Source organism: Dermacentor silvarum, chromosome 5 (assembly GCF_013339745.2).
Source record: "Dermacentor silvarum isolate Dsil-2018 chromosome 5, BIME_Dsil_1.4, whole genome shotgun sequence".
Lineage (NCBI taxonomy): Eukaryota > Metazoa > Arthropoda > Arachnida > Ixodida > Ixodidae > Dermacentor > Dermacentor silvarum.
Genome location: NC_051158.1, coordinates 153,349,652 through 153,369,252, shown reverse-complemented (window position 1 = coordinate 153,369,252; position 19,601 = coordinate 153,349,652). Strand labels below are relative to the sequence as shown.

At 46.3% G+C, this 19,601-nt stretch overlaps 1 protein-coding gene and 1 long non-coding RNA gene across 3 annotated transcripts in view; one reads left to right on the top strand and one right to left on the bottom strand.

The window, feature by feature from the left end:
• The window catches only part of LOC119453806 (phosphoribosyl pyrophosphate synthase-associated protein 2-like), a 74,405-nt gene that overhangs the window by 22,689 nt on the left and 32,115 nt on the right, over window positions 1–19,601 (bottom strand). For both annotated transcript variants that reach the window (XM_037715851.2, XM_037715852.2), the window contains 2 exons: window positions 17,679–17,766; window positions 1,448–1,570 (listed from right to left, as the gene is read on the bottom strand). In XM_037715851.2, coding sequence (XP_037571779.1) covers window positions 1,448–1,570; window positions 17,679–17,766 — 211 coding nt within the window. The remainder of the gene's footprint in view (window positions 1–1,447; window positions 1,571–17,678; window positions 17,767–19,601) is intronic.
• Window positions 2,918–5,401, top strand: LOC119453805 (uncharacterized). Its single transcript, XR_007467382.1, has 4 exons — window positions 2,918–3,058; window positions 4,257–4,386; window positions 4,675–4,809; window positions 5,098–5,401. It is a non-coding gene; the product is annotated as an uncharacterized LOC119453805 (long non-coding RNA).

The following is a 19,601-nucleotide window of genomic DNA, read 5'->3' as shown; positions in this document are numbered from 1 at the left end:
CGCCTTGACAATAAAACAAACTTTTTAGAGCACTTCTACGCGGTCTTCAGGGAAGATATTTCGGAATCGGGTAGAGAAAGAGTTATAGAAACCGAAACAAAAAATCGATTTTTCGGTCATTTTTCGCGATGCGAAAGCCGCGTCCCCCCTTAAGTACTGTTGTGAAGAGCCAGTTGCCATTTTTCTTTCTCTATAGAGCCTGCGCGGTGCCTATACGCTGGCACTGGTGGCAAGCATGTGGTAAGAGCGCTCGCTGCTTACGTCAGGTCCCAAGCGACTGTGATAATGCACAGCCTCTTCTTACCGCATGCTTCCTGCCAGTGTTCTCTTGTCATGGCTTTGCCATGGACGGGCATTGAGTTTAAGTGCGCCTGCTTTAAACACATGTGCGACAGTAAAAGATCCCAGTCTCTCCGAAAAACTATAGCACGGCCGTTCGTTCGTGGCACCACACAGTAGCAAATTTGGGGGTGCGTTCATTATGCGAGCAAATACGGTACTATTTGCGGTGCTTTTCAGGAAGTGAGGCTTCATACCATAATTGTAGAGATGACAGATACCTAAAATTTGTTTTTATACAGCGGGGCACAAAGTTTTCGTTTCAGTATTTTAACGATTCCTCTTCATGGAATTCGGTTCTAAGATATGACCTATGCTGGTGCCCAACCCTCAATATTCCTATTCAAGTGCACCCTCAGTAGCACCAAAACAAGGTGCCCATTGTTGGCCTTAAACGGGCCAACAATGTGCTGGCCCCCCATGTGGGACCTGTATTCTGTGCTACACCGCAGATGTGCTCTAATTCCACAGAACAGCTGCTGAATTTTGACGAAATTTCTCACACTGAAATGAAAGTGCAATCAGGGGTGCTGCAATAGGATTTGGGGAAATCTTCGGAGCAGTAAAGTCAATTTGGGGCAGTTTACGGGGAAGAAAAACTTGGTCTTGGAGCACGAAATTACGCATTTGGAGCAGATTAACAGACAAGAAATTATGCAGAAACCATTGGCGATGATTGTCCATGTAGGCGAATAGCACGAACAGACAATCGAGTGAGCAACCAATTCACTTCATATCTAAGGTGCAAACTTCTTGCCTCTTCACTAAGTAAGATATAGGAATTTGTCCTTTCCACAAATGGTCAATGTCGTCCTCGCTTTCTTAATCATCACTTACAGTATCAAAATCAACAACAGTGTCATCATCCTGTTCACTTGAAGCACAAAACCCCGCTTTGTTGCTTTCACTGTCACTAGCTTCCGGCTTCAAATGGCAGCTTTCTGTTGCATGCGCAACCCATATGCAAACTGCCGATGCCAGAGGATTGAACGCCAGAGCAATGCTTACAATACAGTGTTGACGAGCAAGGCTTGCCCTGAGTGCTTGTAGTACAGTTCATAACTGCACCTACAAGTAACGAAAGGGCGGCCTTGGCCATGGTGCCTACCAGGCATGATGTCGAGGCCAACCTCCATAGTGCGCCCAGACACGAGAACCGTCGGAGGAGAGTAACGGCCATCGACCATGTCTGACTCGGACTCCTTCTGCTCACCGTGGATCACCGCAATGCCTGTGAAGAAAGGAAAACAATAGAAGAGACTACTCGCAAATTGATACAGTGAAACATTTTGCGCATAGATTCGGGGAGCTTGCACAGGAAGTAAAGATTTGGGCTCTGGGAAATAAGGATGGTGATGTGTAGAGTTTAGCAGCGCAAGGGCCAAGTCAGGCGGTAATGTGGCTGCATAGAGGCCTAAAAAACATTTGCTGCAAAGTGCTAAAAAATATGCATGTAATTAATCTAGGACAAAGATTCGTGAGGTGTGCTATGAACATGAATGATAATGGTTCGATAGAATCATTTGTACTAAAAGATGTCAGTGCCAGTAGGACTACTGAGTCACCAGGACCCCTGAACACAAGTGCCTGGAGGAACATGCCATACAAGACTACTATCGCAGCAGCAGCCTCTGGTGAGATGTGGCATGAAACTATTGGGCTTATAACATGCAATGAATCAACATCATGTAAAAAGTTTTAAACTGATTTATAACAAAAAAAAATGGTGCGGCCTGAACAAACAACATCAAATTAAGGGGAATGAGCTGTCAGTAAGCTAGAGGAAAGTGCTTTTTCCTTTAAGCTTCTGCATCCCGACACTCCAGCAACGGCTCGTGGAAATAAGGCAGCTTGTTATGATTGATTGATTCACATGACTTGGTCTTTCAAAGCAGCACTACGGCTACCACAGACGTCGTAGTGTAGGGCCTTGGAAAAATTTCGACCACCTGGGGCTTTTTGGCTGGCACCTAAATTATAAGTACATGAAAGTCTTTGTACAGTATAGACCACTTATAACGTAACCGCTTATAGTGCAGGACCGGATATAGTGCGGTCTTTTCAGACTCCCGTTAATTTTCCCATAGCAGTCCATGTATACACGTATCGCTTATAGACCTTTTTCATGTTTGCAAACAAGCCGCGCGCGCGTCCTATTGGTGCTCCTCGGACGCTTCCGGTCGAGCAACTTCCGGATGCTTGGCTCTTGTCTCAAAAGCCTCCCCTGCGAGCGCGCCGCATGGCCGATATTTTCTTAATCGCTTGCACCTCTCAGCAGTGCGGCTGACGACATGTCGAGCGAATATTTTAGAGGACTGGACAACAGTGCACAGCAGCGCTACCAAGACAAGCTGTCCTTCGAAGGCCAGCAGCTGCCGGACCCGTTGGACGACGATGTCGTGCAATTTTCTTTTTCGGCAAGCCCGAGAAACTTTCCGCCTGTCACAGCAGCGGATATTTTCATGTATTTAGTGGAGGGCGTTTGCTTCTACACAAAAGAACAGTTTAAGAACCACAAACTGAGTGACGCTTACAATGCATTCCTGAGTGGGAAAGTTAAGCGTGTAATGTCGTTCAAGGCAGGCAAGCGCGGAGTTGGCGTCGTCATCTTAACAGCATCTGTGGAGGCCAGCCAGCTGCTTTCGAAGACATACCGACCGTGGTGCGTCGTCAAAGACGACGGCACTGTTGTAAGCGCTCACTGCACGTGCATAGCAGGGTAAGTACAGTTTACTGCCTACTCCAAGAGCACGATTTACATTACCACGACCTTACGTGCCGATTTGTCTTAGACCCAGTGTGGTAGCTTAGAGATTAAGGCGCTGCACTGCTAAGAACGAACACGCGGGTTCAATTCTGGACTCGGCGGCTGCATTTCGATGGGGGCAAAGTGAAAAAAAATTGACCCCCCTTCCACTACTGCGCAAGAGGGGTGCAAGCGAAGCGTGTGCTGACTCGTTTGTGCTACGAGCGCGTGCCGAGCACGAGCGCAAACCGAGGGGCGCCAACGAGCCAGCTGCGGAATATTTCCATTCCGTGAAGATGGTTAACCAGCAAAGCGAAAACGTGCGGCCCCGGTTATAGTAAAGTATTTCACAATTACGAGTTTACACACACGTTCGGCTGCGACGGAGAGAACGACGTCACTGACGGTTGTCGCTTGTGTTTGATGTCTCGAGTTTACTCGGCGGCGTGATTAGCAGCATTCGCGCGCCATTACCGCTTGCGATTCTTCGAAATTAAATGGCTTGAAAATTAAATCTGTCCGTCACGTAAGACAATGAATGGCTCATATTTCCCTTAAGCAATGGCTCATACGCCCGTAAGCGCGGCCTCCCCATTACGGCGACAGAAAAGTGAAATTCCACGCTGGAATGATGAGCGGTAACGGAGCCAGCTGTGCAAAGCAGACGTTCTGGCACGTGAAACTCCATCAATTATTATTTGTCGTAGTTTGCTAAAAATGGGCTAACCCATTTTTTTGTCGCAGGAATTACCCAAATTTAAATAATTTCTGGAGTTTTACGTGCCAAAACCACGATATGATTATGAGGCACGCCGTAGTGGGTGGACTCCGGAATAATTTGGACCACCTGGGGTTCTTCAACGTGCACCTAAACTTAAGCACACGGGTGTTTTTTGCATTTCGCCCCCCCATGAAAAGGTGGCCGCCGTGGCCGTGAATCGAACCCGCGTCCTCAAGCTTAGCGCCGCGACGCCTTACCTGCTAAGCTACCAAGGCGGGATAAACGTAATGCCAGTTAACGCGAGACAAGCTATGGTAATGCATACTTTATGTATAGTGGGCTGGATGTTCAGTACCGTGCACATTTATCGTGCAAGTCACACTGCGGTTAATGCAGTGGTTTACCAGAGAGTTGTCGCTAACACCTAAACTGTGCGTACCCTTGTTTCAGACTTGGAGAATGCTGCACACACGTGGCTGCCCTATTATTCAACATAGAAGCAGCCATAAAATATGGGCTGAATGACCCGTCTCCAACTGAGACAGCGTGCAGGTGGTCTGAGGTATCCAGGAAATCTATGGTGAGCTTTTAATAAATTTATGGATGTTTGGTTTCCCCTATTGGTTTCCTTTGTAGCTTCTTGATATGAATGGTGGATAAAATTGTGAAGAATACGAGAGTAAGATGGGATGAATATTTACAAGCGTATTTCAGTAGACAGACAAGATGGCTGAAGGGCCACACGCACAAGCATTTCACACACACTCGTCGTCTTCACCACTTTGTAGAGCACCGCACTAATCAATGTTCATACCCCTCCATAACAATATTTCTCCTTCATAAAATTGCAACAAATCTGCATTTTCAGGTGGCACCAGTCAGCGAGATAAATTTTTTCAAGGCAAAGCCTGGACAACAAGTTCCTGAACCTGCCCCAAGGCAACAAGGGTCTATTCCAACATGGAGCTCTGATAAAATACACAGCTTCTTGCAGCACGTCAAGGTAAACTACGCGACTTACATTACTTCTAGTGAAAGTTCACACACTATTCAAGCTGTCATAAACTACATATTCAGCATCAGCATACTTTGGTACACCAAAACCTAATCGAAAGATCACATGCTGCATACTCACTCCATTTCCAACACCTTATCTGATGAAATCATTTATTACTTTCATACAATCATGCAGTGTTATTGGATGTAGTGGCTATGCGTTTTCTATGATACACATATGACACACTGTGGTCTGGCTACATCAGTGAATGTTTGTTATTGGTCTCTTTCGCAGACATTTGCCCCCAGCACACTTGTGTTGAGTTGCATAACAGACAGTGAAAGTACGGATTCTTCTCCTGAGACTGCTGCAGAAGAAAGGAAGACCAACCACCAGCACTATTCATCGCGATCAGTAATAGATGACATTTACAGCAATATTGACTTGAATACTGCAAAAAATGTTCAGCTCAGTAACGAATGCTGTGAAGAAATTGAGCAGTCGACCCGTGGGCAATCACGGACACTTAGATGGACCCACGAACGCAAAGGTAGAATAACGGCCTCAGTTTTACATCGTGTGCTAGTTTGTCGAAGTGGGGTCAATGGCATTGTGGCTGAAATCATGGGCTATGTAAAGGCACCCAGGGTCTCAAACATCTGTTGGGGTGTGTCAATGGAGCCGAAGGCTAAAGAGGCATTCATCTCACAGGAGTCAAAAAAGCACAAAGGGTTTCAGTTAACTGAATGTGGTCTATTTGTGAATGAAAGACTTCCCTTTCTTGCTGCCTCTCCCGATGGAATTGCCTCCTGTGAATGTTGTGGGAAATCTGTGGTAGAGATTAAGTGCCCTGCATCTCTAAAAGGTACTCCACTCAATAACGCTTCAAAGCATCTGCAATATTTAAATAATAATTTGCAGTTAAAGCATGATCACGCATATTATACACAAGTACAAGCCCAAATGGCCGCCACGAAGCTTCGCCGAGCCTACTTTTTAGTGTTTACAGGGCTGTCCCTTACAATTGAGCTTATCAGCTTTAACGAATCATTTTGGTCAAATGCAGAACTTAAAGCAGCAAGCTTTTTTTTTACCCATATCTTTCCTGAACTGCAGACTAAACAAATTCTGAAGCAAATAGAGTGTGCCAAGGAAACATGTTACTGTCATGGTAACAAGTCTGGCCGCACTGTTCAATGTTCACTGTGTACAGCAAACTTTCATTTGAAATGTGTTAAGCTTAAACGTACACCAAAATCGTGGATGTGTAATAAATGTCAAGTGGAACTAGGGCCAGCTGATGTAAGCGCACCAAGTCAAGAATAGTAAAAAGAAAGCTAAAAGAGAGCAGTGGTCTTTTTTCCATTAAAGTAAACCATTGGAATCCCTACAACACTCTCCAGGCATTGCACTTGGTGATGCAATAATGAAAATGTTATGACCATTTTTCTACTGCAGCGACGCCGTACAAAATTGCATGCAATATGTAACCCAGTAGTAAAAGCAATAAATATTGAATTTATATGCTTTGAACACCACTGACTGCTTCACTTTTTATTTGACAATCAAGACACAGCTTATCTTTCAGTTACATACAGCGAGGTCTTCATGGTTCGTGTTGATGATAGGTGTTTGGAGATTCACCAGGCCACTACACACAATTGCCAACTTGTCAATGGTGGCATAGCCTACATCCCCAGATCTTTTTATAAAGTTCACAGGGAGGATCATGTGAAACAGCCTAAATGATTTCAGCCTCTGAATTGATTGCTCGACATGTATGCGGACACTGGAAATTTTTCTTGATGTGGTGACCTCAGCCCCAGGAAGTTGTGCTCGCTTCTTCGTCAATGAAGGCATCAGCAGGCTTGCACCTCGAGCACCAAACATTTCCTCACATCTGAATCCTCTGTCTACAAGGAACACGTCCCCTTCTTCTACCAATTCAAGCAGTCCGCTGCGTTGCGTCAGCTCTTTGTCAGAGACCCTCCCGCCCCATGCTTTAGAAACGAACGTGATTGATCCTGATGGGGCAATCACCACAAGAAGCTTGACTGTGTTGTGATGTTTGTAGTTGGAATATGTCTGGCTCCTTGCTGTCATTGAAGTGGGTCTTTCGATAAATATTTCTGTGCAATCAATTATGCCCCTGACATTCTCGAATGCAGCATCTTTGAATGCTTCAGGGCACCTAGATTGCAGTGTTCTACGAGATGGCCAAATCAAGAGCTTCTTGAAGTTCTCAGCTAAGACATCTAGCCACGAATGAAAAATGCGGCTTACGGAAGTTACAGAAATGCCAAACCGAAATGCTAGATCTTCCGTCAGAAGTCCCAGACGCAGTCTCATAAGCACTAAAATGAGCTGCTGCTCTGGATCCAGGGTTGTTCGAGTTGTTGGGCTCCAGACAGACAGAACCATTTGAAGCAATGCAGCAAACATTTCTGCAGACACGACACCTGTGTGGAACTTAACAGCTTTCTGAGACTTCATAACAATGTCCCTAGTTATCTTCCGAATCGGAACTGGCTGATTTTTCATCTCAAGCTCCGCATTTTTTTTCTTTGCTGATGCCAGCTGTTCTTCTAAACAAGCAACCTTATCTTTTAGTGCTGCATTCTCTAAAGTAAGAGCAGATATATCAACCATAGTAAGTGTTGTCTCTGTTTCAGCTTCACAAGAATCTTTAGTGTAATCCTCGAGGCCAACATTATTGTCAGTTACTGACGATGTTGCAAGGTCACTTGCAGTAGGTACACATATTTGCACCTGTGCACTTTTGCTCCCCACTGCAGGTCCGCTAGCTTGCACACTGCGCCTCCTTTGGCCACGCTGGTACCGCTGAAGTTTCTGGTTCGTGTTGCCTTGATCACGGTACGGAAATATTGTAGGGACATAGTCCGGATGGGTAGGGTCTGACGACGGCCGGCCTGGAAAATAAAATTGTCAGCTATTAGAAAACATTCAGGGTCAAGCACAATAATGAAAGTTTAGCTAGGAAAAGATAAAGTCAACAGAGCTACTCTGCCAGAATTTGTTTTGTAACTGACCATGCTTGCTTGTATTGAACGCCGCAAAGAAGACGGGAAGAAGTGAAAAACGGAAGGTACAGAGCGCCGAGCACATTTTACGTGACTGCAACCTTCGCAGCTGACTCGATTTTTCAAGCATGTAACACGGGTGTCACGCGGCGCACTTTCGATGACGATCAAATTTCAAAGTTCAGATTGGTTTCATTGCGCAATTTGCGGAAAGGTGTCGATCGCAGTCAAGAATTTTGATCCGGATCGGGCTCGAGCGACAGTGGCCGTGTGACACCAGTGCAAAATGCAAATGACCAACTAAGACATTCGAAACGTAAAATAATCAGCCAAGACTCCTTCTAGCTCCATTTAATTTACTACAAAATGGTCCTTCTACATTAGGCACCCCCGTCGCGCAAGCTTGTACGCGCGCAGTGCTTGTCACTGCGCGATATAAAATACGATCAAAGCGCACGGATCAGCTTTTCGCTGCGGCAAGCTGCGCTACAAAATGGCAATGGGCATTTTCAATACTGAGCACTGCATTATTAGTTGACAAGCAATAATCTCGCATCGCTTGAAATCTTAGTAGATATCGCTCGCGAAAAGCCGGTGTACGAAGCTCACGTAAACGTGCCCAGCCTTGCGCGCGGCATTCGCAGCACCGACGTTCTCGTGAACGATCCTCGCAAAGCGTACAAGAAAGCGAGATTGCATAGTTGCTTTCAAAATGCGCGGTAAGTGAAAAACAAAATACTCACCTTGGATGAAATGAGCAGAACAAATCTGAGAGCTCTTTGTAGGCACCCATTTATCCCTTCGCACTGCTGCGATCCAGGCGTCCCGTCTGTCGCTTTCTCTGGGAAACCTGAATGTTCGCACTTGCGAAAGGAGGTTGGTGCCAGACCGCAGGCTGCATCCAGGGACAACACAGCAAGGCCCTCGATGTGTTTGTCCAAGAGCGGATGATAATTGTGGCGAAAACATTTCGCGAGCAGCAGCAAACGTGAACCGCCGCAAGAAAAACACGCAACAGACAAGGACGCCGGAAGTTTCTTGGGAGCACATCCGGTTTGCGGCACGCTGGCGCGCCCTGGCGGCAAGCCTTCGTGAAAAAGGTCTATAGTGCAGTTGCGGGAAACAAAATACCGGTTACAGTGCGGCTGCCTGGGAGTACGGAAGTCAGTGGAGACGGTGAACGCTCCCCTCAAACGGGCGCCACAAGGAGTGCTCGAGGAAGAAAGAGAGACGAAGTGGAGGAAAAGGGCACGTGGTGCGAACAAACAGCCAGTGAGGCTGAAACCAGAATCTTGAGTGCGAGTCGTGAAATATCACAGCGCGCATAGCGAGCGAGGGCTGCGAAACAAGTTTGTATGGGTGCTCTGTCGCGTTTGCTTCACGATAACGGCAGTAAACGAAACTTCAGGGAGCGGGCGGCGCCGGCACAGCACGGCAAAGGGCGCACGCGGAGACCGTGGAATGTGAGGCAGGAGGGCAGCAGGGAAGCGAATTTCGCCTCGGCAACTTCGCCGCTTCGGTGGCTCCCCTCGCCCTCCCTCGTAGCTCCCTCACTTTCGACTGTCACCGTGCGCGCCTGCCGCCGTGCAGGCGCCGCCGCTGGGCCGCTCCAGCCGGCCCGGCGCCAGCTCCCCGAAGTTTCGTTTTCTGCCATTATCGGGAAGCGGGCGTTTGCCGGTGTGGGCAGTTTTGTTGGCCAGCCGGGGACAGCACCGCTACTTCCCTCTGCGCCGTAGCCGCAGCTTGCAAGGTCAACTCGTGACTAGAAAGTAGAGGAAGCATAAAGGAGAAAGAAGGATTCACTGCCATTTTCAACGCGTGGCTACGGTAGCGTGGCTGAGATGTCGGCACGTTCACGCATGTTCCGGCGCAACACAGAATCGGCGACCTTGCCATTTGAGAGAGGGTGAAATTCCTGCCGCATTTTTTTGCTTTCTTTTTTTTTGTTTTGTTCGCGCGCGACATTGAGGCGGGTCTCCTAAGCTTTTACTGTATGGCGGTGCCGGAGCAATGCCGGTCGGAGGCGCCACTGCGTGATTTGGCCCGAATTAACGAGATTCGACTGTAAATTGAATGCAAACGTTCTAGCCGCATTCCTCGACTGTCGCATACGCGTGACGGCTCGGTGCACATGTTTTGCATATGTGCCGGCCTTGAAAATTGTTGCTTTGGTTATAGTGCGGTTCCGCTTATAGTGCGGATATTCGCGACTCCAGCGACTTACGTTATAAGCGGTCTACACTGTATTTCGTCTTCATTAAAATGCACCCACTGCTGCCGTGAGTCAAACCAGCTAAATCATGACCAGCCTCTGATGAGCCACCGTAGGGGGTAGCTTGTTACGTAAATGAATAAGCAAGCTGTTCAGCACTTATTATAACTAGGGAGGCACTCACACATACCAGTTCCTTGTAATTTGCACACAACCTCAGTGTACAGCATGTGAGGCACATAACAATGTGAAATAGCACAGTTTGTAACACCACACATAAGCATACAGTAGCCGACCAATTTTTCGGACTCCAAAAATTCTGACTTGTTGAACATTCCGGACTTCATAAATGCACCGTCACGGTTCCCATAGAGCTACTGCACTTTCGCGACTGATTTTTCGGACGAATTTAGGTGCCAATGTTCGATTTTCTGGACTACAGTGGAATCTCGATGATACGAATCTCACGGGGTCACGAAAAAAATTCGTATTAGCCGAAATTCGTAGCATCGAAACACAATGGGGACGGCGACGGTCTTAATAGTCTGTGACGTCACTCCAGAAGGCGACTGTGCCGCCAGGGACCATCAGTATTTCTACAGGACCATCGGCTGGCACCGTCCATTTGGCAGCAGCGGCAGCAGGCTTGCAACGTCGCTCACAATCATCCTTCTACTGATCGCAGGTCTGAAATTCTCTTGTAACCGCGATTTATTAGTGCATTAATTTTTCACTGTTGCTGCTGCTGCCATCAAAAGTGTACTGTGCTGTCCTTTGCCATGAGCTTATCCCGTACTGAAGTGGGCAAACTTGTGAAGGAGCTAAGACATGACTTGACTGAAATGCGCCAGTCGCTCGAGAGGGAACTGCGTAAAGAGCATCGCGAGATCAAGGCATCTCTTGATTTCATGAATAAAGCTTTTGAAGACATGGCAAACCAACTGAAAAAAGTTGAAACTGAAAACGCCGAACTGAAGGCAGCCAACAGCTCCCTCACGAGTGAATGCGCGCTGCTAAGAGACAAAGTGACTGAGAACAAACTTAGAATCACCCAACTAGAACAATACTCTAGAAATAAGAACATCGAGATTAAGGGTGTTCCTACGACACAGAACGAAAAACTCGAGAGCGTGCTTGCAGCTATTGGCAATGCAGTGGACGAACCGGTATCAGAAAGTGACATTGAAGTTTGCCACCGTGTACCAACACGGGACGCCTCAAGACATAACATTGTTGTCCAGTTCCATAACCGCTCAAAACGGAATGCCCTGCTTGAAAAGGCACGAAAAAAACGCGTAACCACTGCCGACATCGGACACCAGGATCGCCAGCCTATCTATATAAATGAGCATCTTTGCCCCACATTGAAAGTGCTACTTGGAAAAACAGTAGCCAAGAAAAATGAGAAGAACTGGCGTTTCTGCTGGACGAAAGAAGGCAAAATCTTTGCAAGGAAAAATGAGTCGTCACGTGTGCTTCGCGTCACGAAGCTCAGTGACCTAGATAAGATAGAGTAAGCAAGCACGTGCAAATCATTTCAATAAGTGAACATGGAAAACCGCCTGTTGTCAGTTTCAGAAATTCGCAGGTTATCACGTAACAAATATTCATCCTCTGTACTGCATATTAACACCCAGTCCGCTAGAAATAAAGAGCAAGAAATACAATGCTTATTATTGCGCATGGATTTTCAATTTGATATTCTGATGTTTACCGAGACATGGTAGCGTGATGCTGCATAAGTACTGAAAATTCCAGGATATACTTCTTTCTTTCTAAACCGTACCTTAAGAAAAGGAGGCGGTGTCATGCTGTTAGTAAAAAATAGTTCGAGTTGTGTTATTGTGGAAGAATTTTCCAAAATCACTTCAGATTATGAAGTGCTCACCATCAGAAATGACGTTAAAGTGTACACCGTGATGTATCGTCCGCCCCACGCGAGTGTTTCGAAGTTCTTTACATTTTTAGAGAGGTACCTTAGCTATTTCAATGATGATGGTGTCACTGTCATTCTGGGAGGTGACATAAACATTGACTGCTTGCAACAATCATCAAATAATCAAGAATTTTGTAGAATCTTAGATGCGAACAATTACATTAACGCAATAAGTCTACCGACACGAGTACAACCAACTTCTTCGACACTACTAGACGTCTTGATTACCAATATTCCCTGCGAGCATCTCAGTGCTGGTGTTATCAGTTCTCACGTGAGCGATCACTTACCGATTTATCTTCTATCGGAATATATGAAGCCCTCCAACACGTTACAGCACCCGTCTACCAAAACTTACAGGCAGATAAATTCTTACACTCTGGAACGTTTTCGCTCTCATTTGCGTCTCACTGACTGGAGCAAAGTATTAGAAACTGTTGAACCAGAGAAAGCCTATATTGAGTTCATAAAAGTTTTCAAGGTGGTATATGACCAATGTTTTCCACGTAAATTACGAAAGCGAGCTCTGAAAGCCCGCAAACCATGGGTCACGTGGGAACACCTAAAGAGTATGAAAGAAAAAGACAAACTGTACCAAACTTTTATGAAAACAAGAGCTCTGACAGACCTGCTTGCCTTTAAGCGTTTCCGGAATAAACTCAACAAACAGCTCCGTGGAGCAAAACAGACCTACCTCAGTAATCTTTTTTCTCCCGAGGTACTTAAAAGGCCACACCTTGTGTGGAAGCATTTGAACAACGTGCTCCACGGTGACCCCCAAGAAAAATCCACTTTATCAATTAACATTAAAGGCAACACATTAACAGATACACGATTAGCGAACTCTTTCAACGACTATTTCACATCATTAGTAAAAAGTAAGCACGATCCCAAATGCATCCAGTACTTAAGAACACCAATACAGGAAAGTGCATTCTTGTTTCCCACTACCGTGGATGAAATTGTAAGTTCTGTCATGTCACTGAGAAACAGTATGTGTACCGACGTTGATGACTTACAGATACAACCTGTAAAATATGTTATCGATACTATCGCGCCAATTCTAGAGCATGTGATTAACCTAATGTTTGTTGTTGGTATTTTCCCTAAACAACTTCAGATGTCAAAAGTAACCGTAATATACAAGGGTGGTGATATCAATAATTTATCTAACTATAGGCCTATTTCAATAATTCCCGTTTTCTCGAAATGCATTGAAAAATTGATATATAAACGCATGTCCAGTTTTACTACGAAGCATAACATTATTACGCCTTGCCAGTATGGCTTCCAGAAGGGTTGTTCAACTGAAACGGCTCTTCTGAGGCAAAAGGAATTTATCTTGCAGTCATTTGAAGATCATCTATGTACACTAGGCATTTTCATTGACTACTCAAAAGCATTTGACTCAATTAATCACCATTCCTTGTTTGAGAAATTGCAACATTATGGCTTTAGGGGTACTTTTCTAAAACTTATCACTTCTTACTTTCATCACCGTCGGCAGCAAGTCACTGTTAACGACTTTGTATCCGAATTCAAGCCAGTTACTGCTGGTGTGCCTCAAGGCAGTATTTTGGGCCCTTTACTCTTCAACTTGTACATAAATGACATCGTAAATACTTGTGCTAACACTAAGTTTATCATTTACGCGGACGACACAAGTATTTTTATTACAGGCCATGACCCTTCAAAACTCGTAGAAAAAGGCAACGCAGTACTAAGAAAAATCCACACATGGAGTGTTGCCAATTCATTGAACTTAAATGCGGCAAAGACAAATGCAGTATTATTTCGCCCTCAGAACAAAAGGCTGAATATCACCGACAACTTAAAATTAGGGTCATCAACTATAGAGCTTTCACGCGTAGCTAGAAGCCTTGGCGCCATTTTCGAAGAACATATGACGTGGACAGATCAATTAAATGCAACCTTAAATAAGCTTTCAAAAACTGTAGGCATCTTATGCAAATTTCGCTACATCCTGCCTCAGAACATAAAGTTGTTAATTTACAAATCGCTATTTTTGTCCAACCTATCGTACTGCTACTTAGTTTGGGGCACGACCACCAAAACTAACACTGAAAAACTACACAAACTTCAAAAGAAAGCACTTCGAAATATCGTTAATGCTGCATACGACGCACACACGGAACCAATTTTCAAGGCTCTCAATCTATTACCAGTGAATGAGGTTTACCGTTCAATGTTACAGAAACGCTATACATTGGCTACGAAAAACAACGACACGTTTTTTACAGAATTGTCTGGGTTAAGACAGGCTGAGCATGTGCGCACCCTGAGGGTACGCGAAGTCTGGAGGGTGCCTAGAATACGAACAAATTACGGCACACAAATGTTAAAAATACCAGTTACCTGTGCTACTTAATAATTCAGACCTTCACATGTAACATGCTCGCGTGTCTTGTTTGTATTTGTATAAAGATGGCATTATCAGTTCCTTTAACATTTCCGACCTTACTAGCCCATTTATGACCATTCAGTGAAAAATATATCTTCCTTATAATATACAGATTGGTTCCTTTGTACTTCTGTATTGTATAATCATGTGCCTTGTTTGCCAAGCCCGGGGGTACAGACCCTGTCAAGCCTGATTAATGGCTTTTTGTCTGTACCCACCAAGTGTCAATGATTTTCATTGATGCTGAAATAAAATGATTGATTGAATTAAAACTAGCTAAATAAAAGAGTCGAGAGGTGAACTTACTCAGGCACACGTACGTAAAAAGCATTTACAGTGTAGACCACTTATAACGTAACCGTTTAGAGTGCAGAACTGGCTACAACGCAGCCTTTTCCGACTCCCGTTTACCCTCTCGTAGAACTCCATGTATACACATACCGCTTACAGTGCAGCCGCGTGAGATGAAATTGCGGCTTCCACGGGAAAATGTCACCGACAAGGGCGGTAGCGAGCACGAGGTGCGCCCACCGATGGGAGAGGAGATCAACGAGGGCGATGCGGAGGAGGAGCGTGAGACGTGGAGCACGAGTCCAAGGACGATAAAGTCGTCACCGCGCACCGTATGTGCGAGTGAAAGCGTGAAATCGCACGGGGAACGCGCGCCTCCATGGACAGAGAACGCACAGCGGAGAGCAAACGCGACTTCTGTTGCGCGAAAGGCAGGGGGGTATAGGAGGGAAGGGGGGGGGGGGACGCTGTGCTGCGGCGCCAAATGCGTATCTTGCAACTGAGCGCAAGGGTAACTGGCGAAGCAATCTCCCCACGCGAAAGGAGCAAAGCGGGAAGGTAGCGCGGGAGGGAGGGAGTGGGGGGGGGGGGGGGCGGCTCCTACTCTGCCAACAAATGCGTTCTTGTACTTTGCGCTTATGCCGGCTGTCGGTGTTGTCGCGCGCACCGTATCTTGACAGCGATCTCCACACGGCTCTGACCTTTGTATGCGCTGTGCTTACGGCGCTGAGTTTCCGTTGAAGCGATAGACCGCACGAACCTTCGCTTGCTGCGGCGGCCGCGCGTGGGGAAGCGCGGCCGCCGCAGCGAGTGAAGAGACAAAAGAAAAGCCCAAAAGCAACAAAAGGGCCACCGCTTCAAACTCTTCGCGCCCAGTTTCCGCACCAAAAACAAAGGGAAAACACGCCTGACTGCGCGTTGTTCTCTTTCGCGGCCGTCGGTGGGGCGGCGCGTATTCGTATCAACCGACGTGGGTCGAAAATCAATTCGTAACAACCGTTCACTAGCACGTTGCAAAGTAATGGGGCTCGGCCGGGACCTCAGAAAAATTCTTATCCAGAAATTCGTATTAGCCATGATCGTATCATCGAGATTCCACTGTTATCGCTTGTTCCGAGCCACGCTACCCAGACTTGGAGGCCACCATGCTGGATGTTTTGTTGGCTTGACTTCCAGTGGCCCACTCTATGGCCTCCAAGATTGGGAGGCGCTTGCTATCCTCCAGTCTCTGAGGCCATGCCCGCTCTTCCTTTGCGGAGAAAACGCTTCAAGGGACGGCACTTCTTTTTAGGGGCGAAGCACCTTAGGGCCGAGCCTTGTCCCCCCCTCGTAGTCGTCCGTAGCTCTGGTTTGCATGGAGTCCGCTAGGGGCGCTGCAATGCACAAGGGCGTTCGTTCCCGACGCGCGCTCCTCTTCAGCCATGGATGATAACGGTCGCTTCTGATAACGACGCGCCTGCTGTGGCTGAAAAGGCAAGAGTGGCGGCTCAACTGCAAGCGGAGTCGAGGGCTCACAAAGCTACTGCAGTACAGAGACGCCGGCATGCGGACACAGAGCTGAGGGATCGTGAAGCTCGCGCTTGAACCGAGCATCGGCGCCTTTGGGTCCGCTTGCTGGCATCGGGGGATTTACGGTTACCCGAATGATCCCCCGGTGCTTCGCCCACTCATCATCATCACTTCGTGGATATGCAGTGTTTCTTTCTTTTTTCGGTCAGCACTATCATCATAATCACTCAATGCGGCATCTGTTGGCATCAGTCTTTTTTTTGGTTGCAATTTGCACGTGGTGTCCACAGAGCAGGTGTGTCTAGGAGACGTTGCATCTTTGTGTGTGTTTGTTCGGCTTTGCATTTGTGAGGTCGGGAGAGCCAAGTGTTGCGTAGAAACGTGAGTCGTTTCTTCGATCACCATGGCTATCTCCAACAACGAAGATCGGCAACGCAGTGACGCTCTTGTCGACTGCATACGGAGACAACGTCCCTCTTTTGCAAATCGAAGCAAATCTGATTGCTTCCAAGCAATGCCCTGCCCTCCAAGGCAGGGCATTATTAGGGATTTTCCAAAGCCACTCTAAGCCTAATATTTTTTTTTTCTTTTTGGGTGAACGAGTTTTTCGGCCTGTTAGATTTTCCGGACTTTTTTGGTCCACGCGAGGTCCGGGAAATCAGTCGGCTACTGCATATGTAAAGGTAGTGCTGCTGTTATCATGTACATTACTCTCCCTGTAAAATGGAACACCTAACTAATAATAAAATCAAAAGAACTGGAACATTTCTCCTTTATAGGACAGAAGTGTATGATATGATGAATTGGATGTACGATTAAACATAAAAGATTTGAATTTGACAGCGCGCCTTTACACCATGAATCAGCATAATACTAAATACATTTATTTTTTAACATTAAACCACACCGTGGACTATATCTACCATTTGCCATACATGTGCAGAATGGTCCAATCTTCAGGGAAATGCCGAAATGTTATTAAAGCTAATATAACTTGAGTAGTCCTCCAAATACATCAAGAAGTCCTTCATGCTAGAGGATTTATGTGAATAGCCATTTCGCCACAACAATTATTATTATCTTTGGTTCGAAAACACACAACTATTTACAAGATAGGAAAGGGAGGCCAAGGAGCAGGCTCGCAACTGCCACCGTAAAGGGCACAACCGCCTGCCTACACTTCAGAAAGGCGGGGACACAACATCTACACTGTTTAAGACAGCACCTGCAAAATCCTTGCTTACGTTTTACCAAAGCAGCAAACTGCGATAAAGCAAGATTAAAAACACACTAGAATCTGCTAAGTGTTCCTGTGAATCCCCAGAAAGTGCACCAAAAATTTCATGGAAGATCCATTATCTACTAAAAACATCTTTCTTGCTAGGCAAGCCAAATATCCATTACGTTTGCAGCACTGTTTGCATAGAATTCAAAGGAAAGCATAGCTGTGCATTAACAACTCACCCAGTCGCAGGCGCTCGGCATAAGATGTGGCCTTGTTTGCAGTGGACGGATTCCGAGCAACAATGACTGCATTTCTGTAGTCTGGGATCTGCAACATAAATGTTATTTTCCTTCCATGAGCATCCACAGCCTCTGCATCCCAGTTCAATGCCTTGCTGTGATGCCAATGGTGCTAAATTTATGGGACAATGGCTTTTGCAATGTCTAATATTCGTGAGACCAATTGAGAGATTGAGAGGATCAACAAGTGTCATAAACCAACAGCCATATTTTCCATGTCATATACCAGTGCAGTACCATTACCTGAGGCTGCATATTGTAAGCATTGTTTTGATGCCAATAGCATTTTTGGCCTGATCAGACCAGTTTTCTTTTTGGTTACAGTAGAACATCACTGTTATGCTCCCGGGTGCTGGATTTTCGTGGCTGTTACGTCGTTTTCGTCTGGTATTGGCATAGCTCCCACAGGAGCCAATGCATTGGTAACCCTGGTGTTGCGTCGTAAATGTGAGCCGTTCCCGCATCATGCGTTGCGAACTGCCACCCCGCACCAGCCCGAGCGGGCATGTTGACTTTTCATGTCGCTTGGCTTGGTCGCTTGACGAGATTGGCCGCCCAAAGTGCCGCGGGCGACACCTATGACGTATATTTGGTTTACGCCAGCAAAAGCATGGCCTTTGAGATCCGTATTTGCTATCTCAAGATGGTGTCTATGAGGCGTTGGGGGCCCAAAAATTGGTTTTGGCGCACAGATGTTCCGTATAAACATATAAACTGCGAGCTGGGTGAGTTGGTGTGCTACCATCTTCAGAAAACACTAGCGCGAAAAAGACGTGGACGAGCAAGAAAGGACAAACACAGGCACTGTGTTTGTCGTTTCTTGCTCATACACGTCTTTTGCACGCTAGTTTTTTGTTAACATGGTTCCATATAAAGTACAAAGGCAATAACGTCGCTGTGCACCGTATGCTGTATGTGCGAGTGCAAGCGTGCGAAGGGAGCCGAAGACCTCAGCTAAATCTTGCGCAAGAAAGAAAAGCAGGGAGGAAGCACGCCTTCTTCCGTTGCGCTCAAAGTACCAGGGAGGGGGGGGGATAGCGGGCAGCGTTGTACTGCTGCACTCTGCTGGCATCAACTGCGTACTGCGCAGCGGCACGCGGTCGCGCAAGTTGTATCTTGAAAGCCATCTGCGTTGGGGGCAGAGTCTAGGCAGTGCAGGTGCATCAGCAGCTCGTAGCTTCGTTCGTGCTGTGTGTTCTTGGTGCTCAGTTTGCGTTGAAGTGATAGACAGGACGATGGTAACATCGCTCGCTGCTGCTGCCGCGCTTCCTCACGCACGCATTTCGACAGAGAGTATCCACGCTCATCGAGTGTGATGTGTTCATGTTTGCCTGTGCGCGCTGACACCATGCTCGTTAATATAGTTAATAAGAAAATGTTTACAAGTTTACACGTATGATAAAACAACAATCCTTACCTTGCATAGCTGTCTACTAATTTGCTATCGCAATCGATGCTTTGGTTTTCAGGCGAAACTGTGTGTGCTTTTCAAACGTAAGAATTCAAACAAAATTGTGTGCAGTTCACTACTACTCTCATTTCCCAATTTTTTTCCGCTTTCTCAGCTCTTGCATTTCCTGGCTCCTACGCTTTTTTTGTTTTTTTTACGGACCCGTGAAAAACGTAGCAGCGGGGCTTTATGTATCTAACAAAAAGTATGAGTCGATCCCGAAGGTAGTGCAGTTAAAAACATTTCAGGCCGAACACATCTACAATGGCTATCCAAGTATGCGAACAGCATTTCTTTTAGGGGGGGACACGGGTCTTCGAGACCGAAAAAGCGCGGAAAAATCACTTTTTGAAAGCATTATTTTTGGATTCTATAGTGTCTAATGCATTACCTCAGAAATTTTCACGCATCTT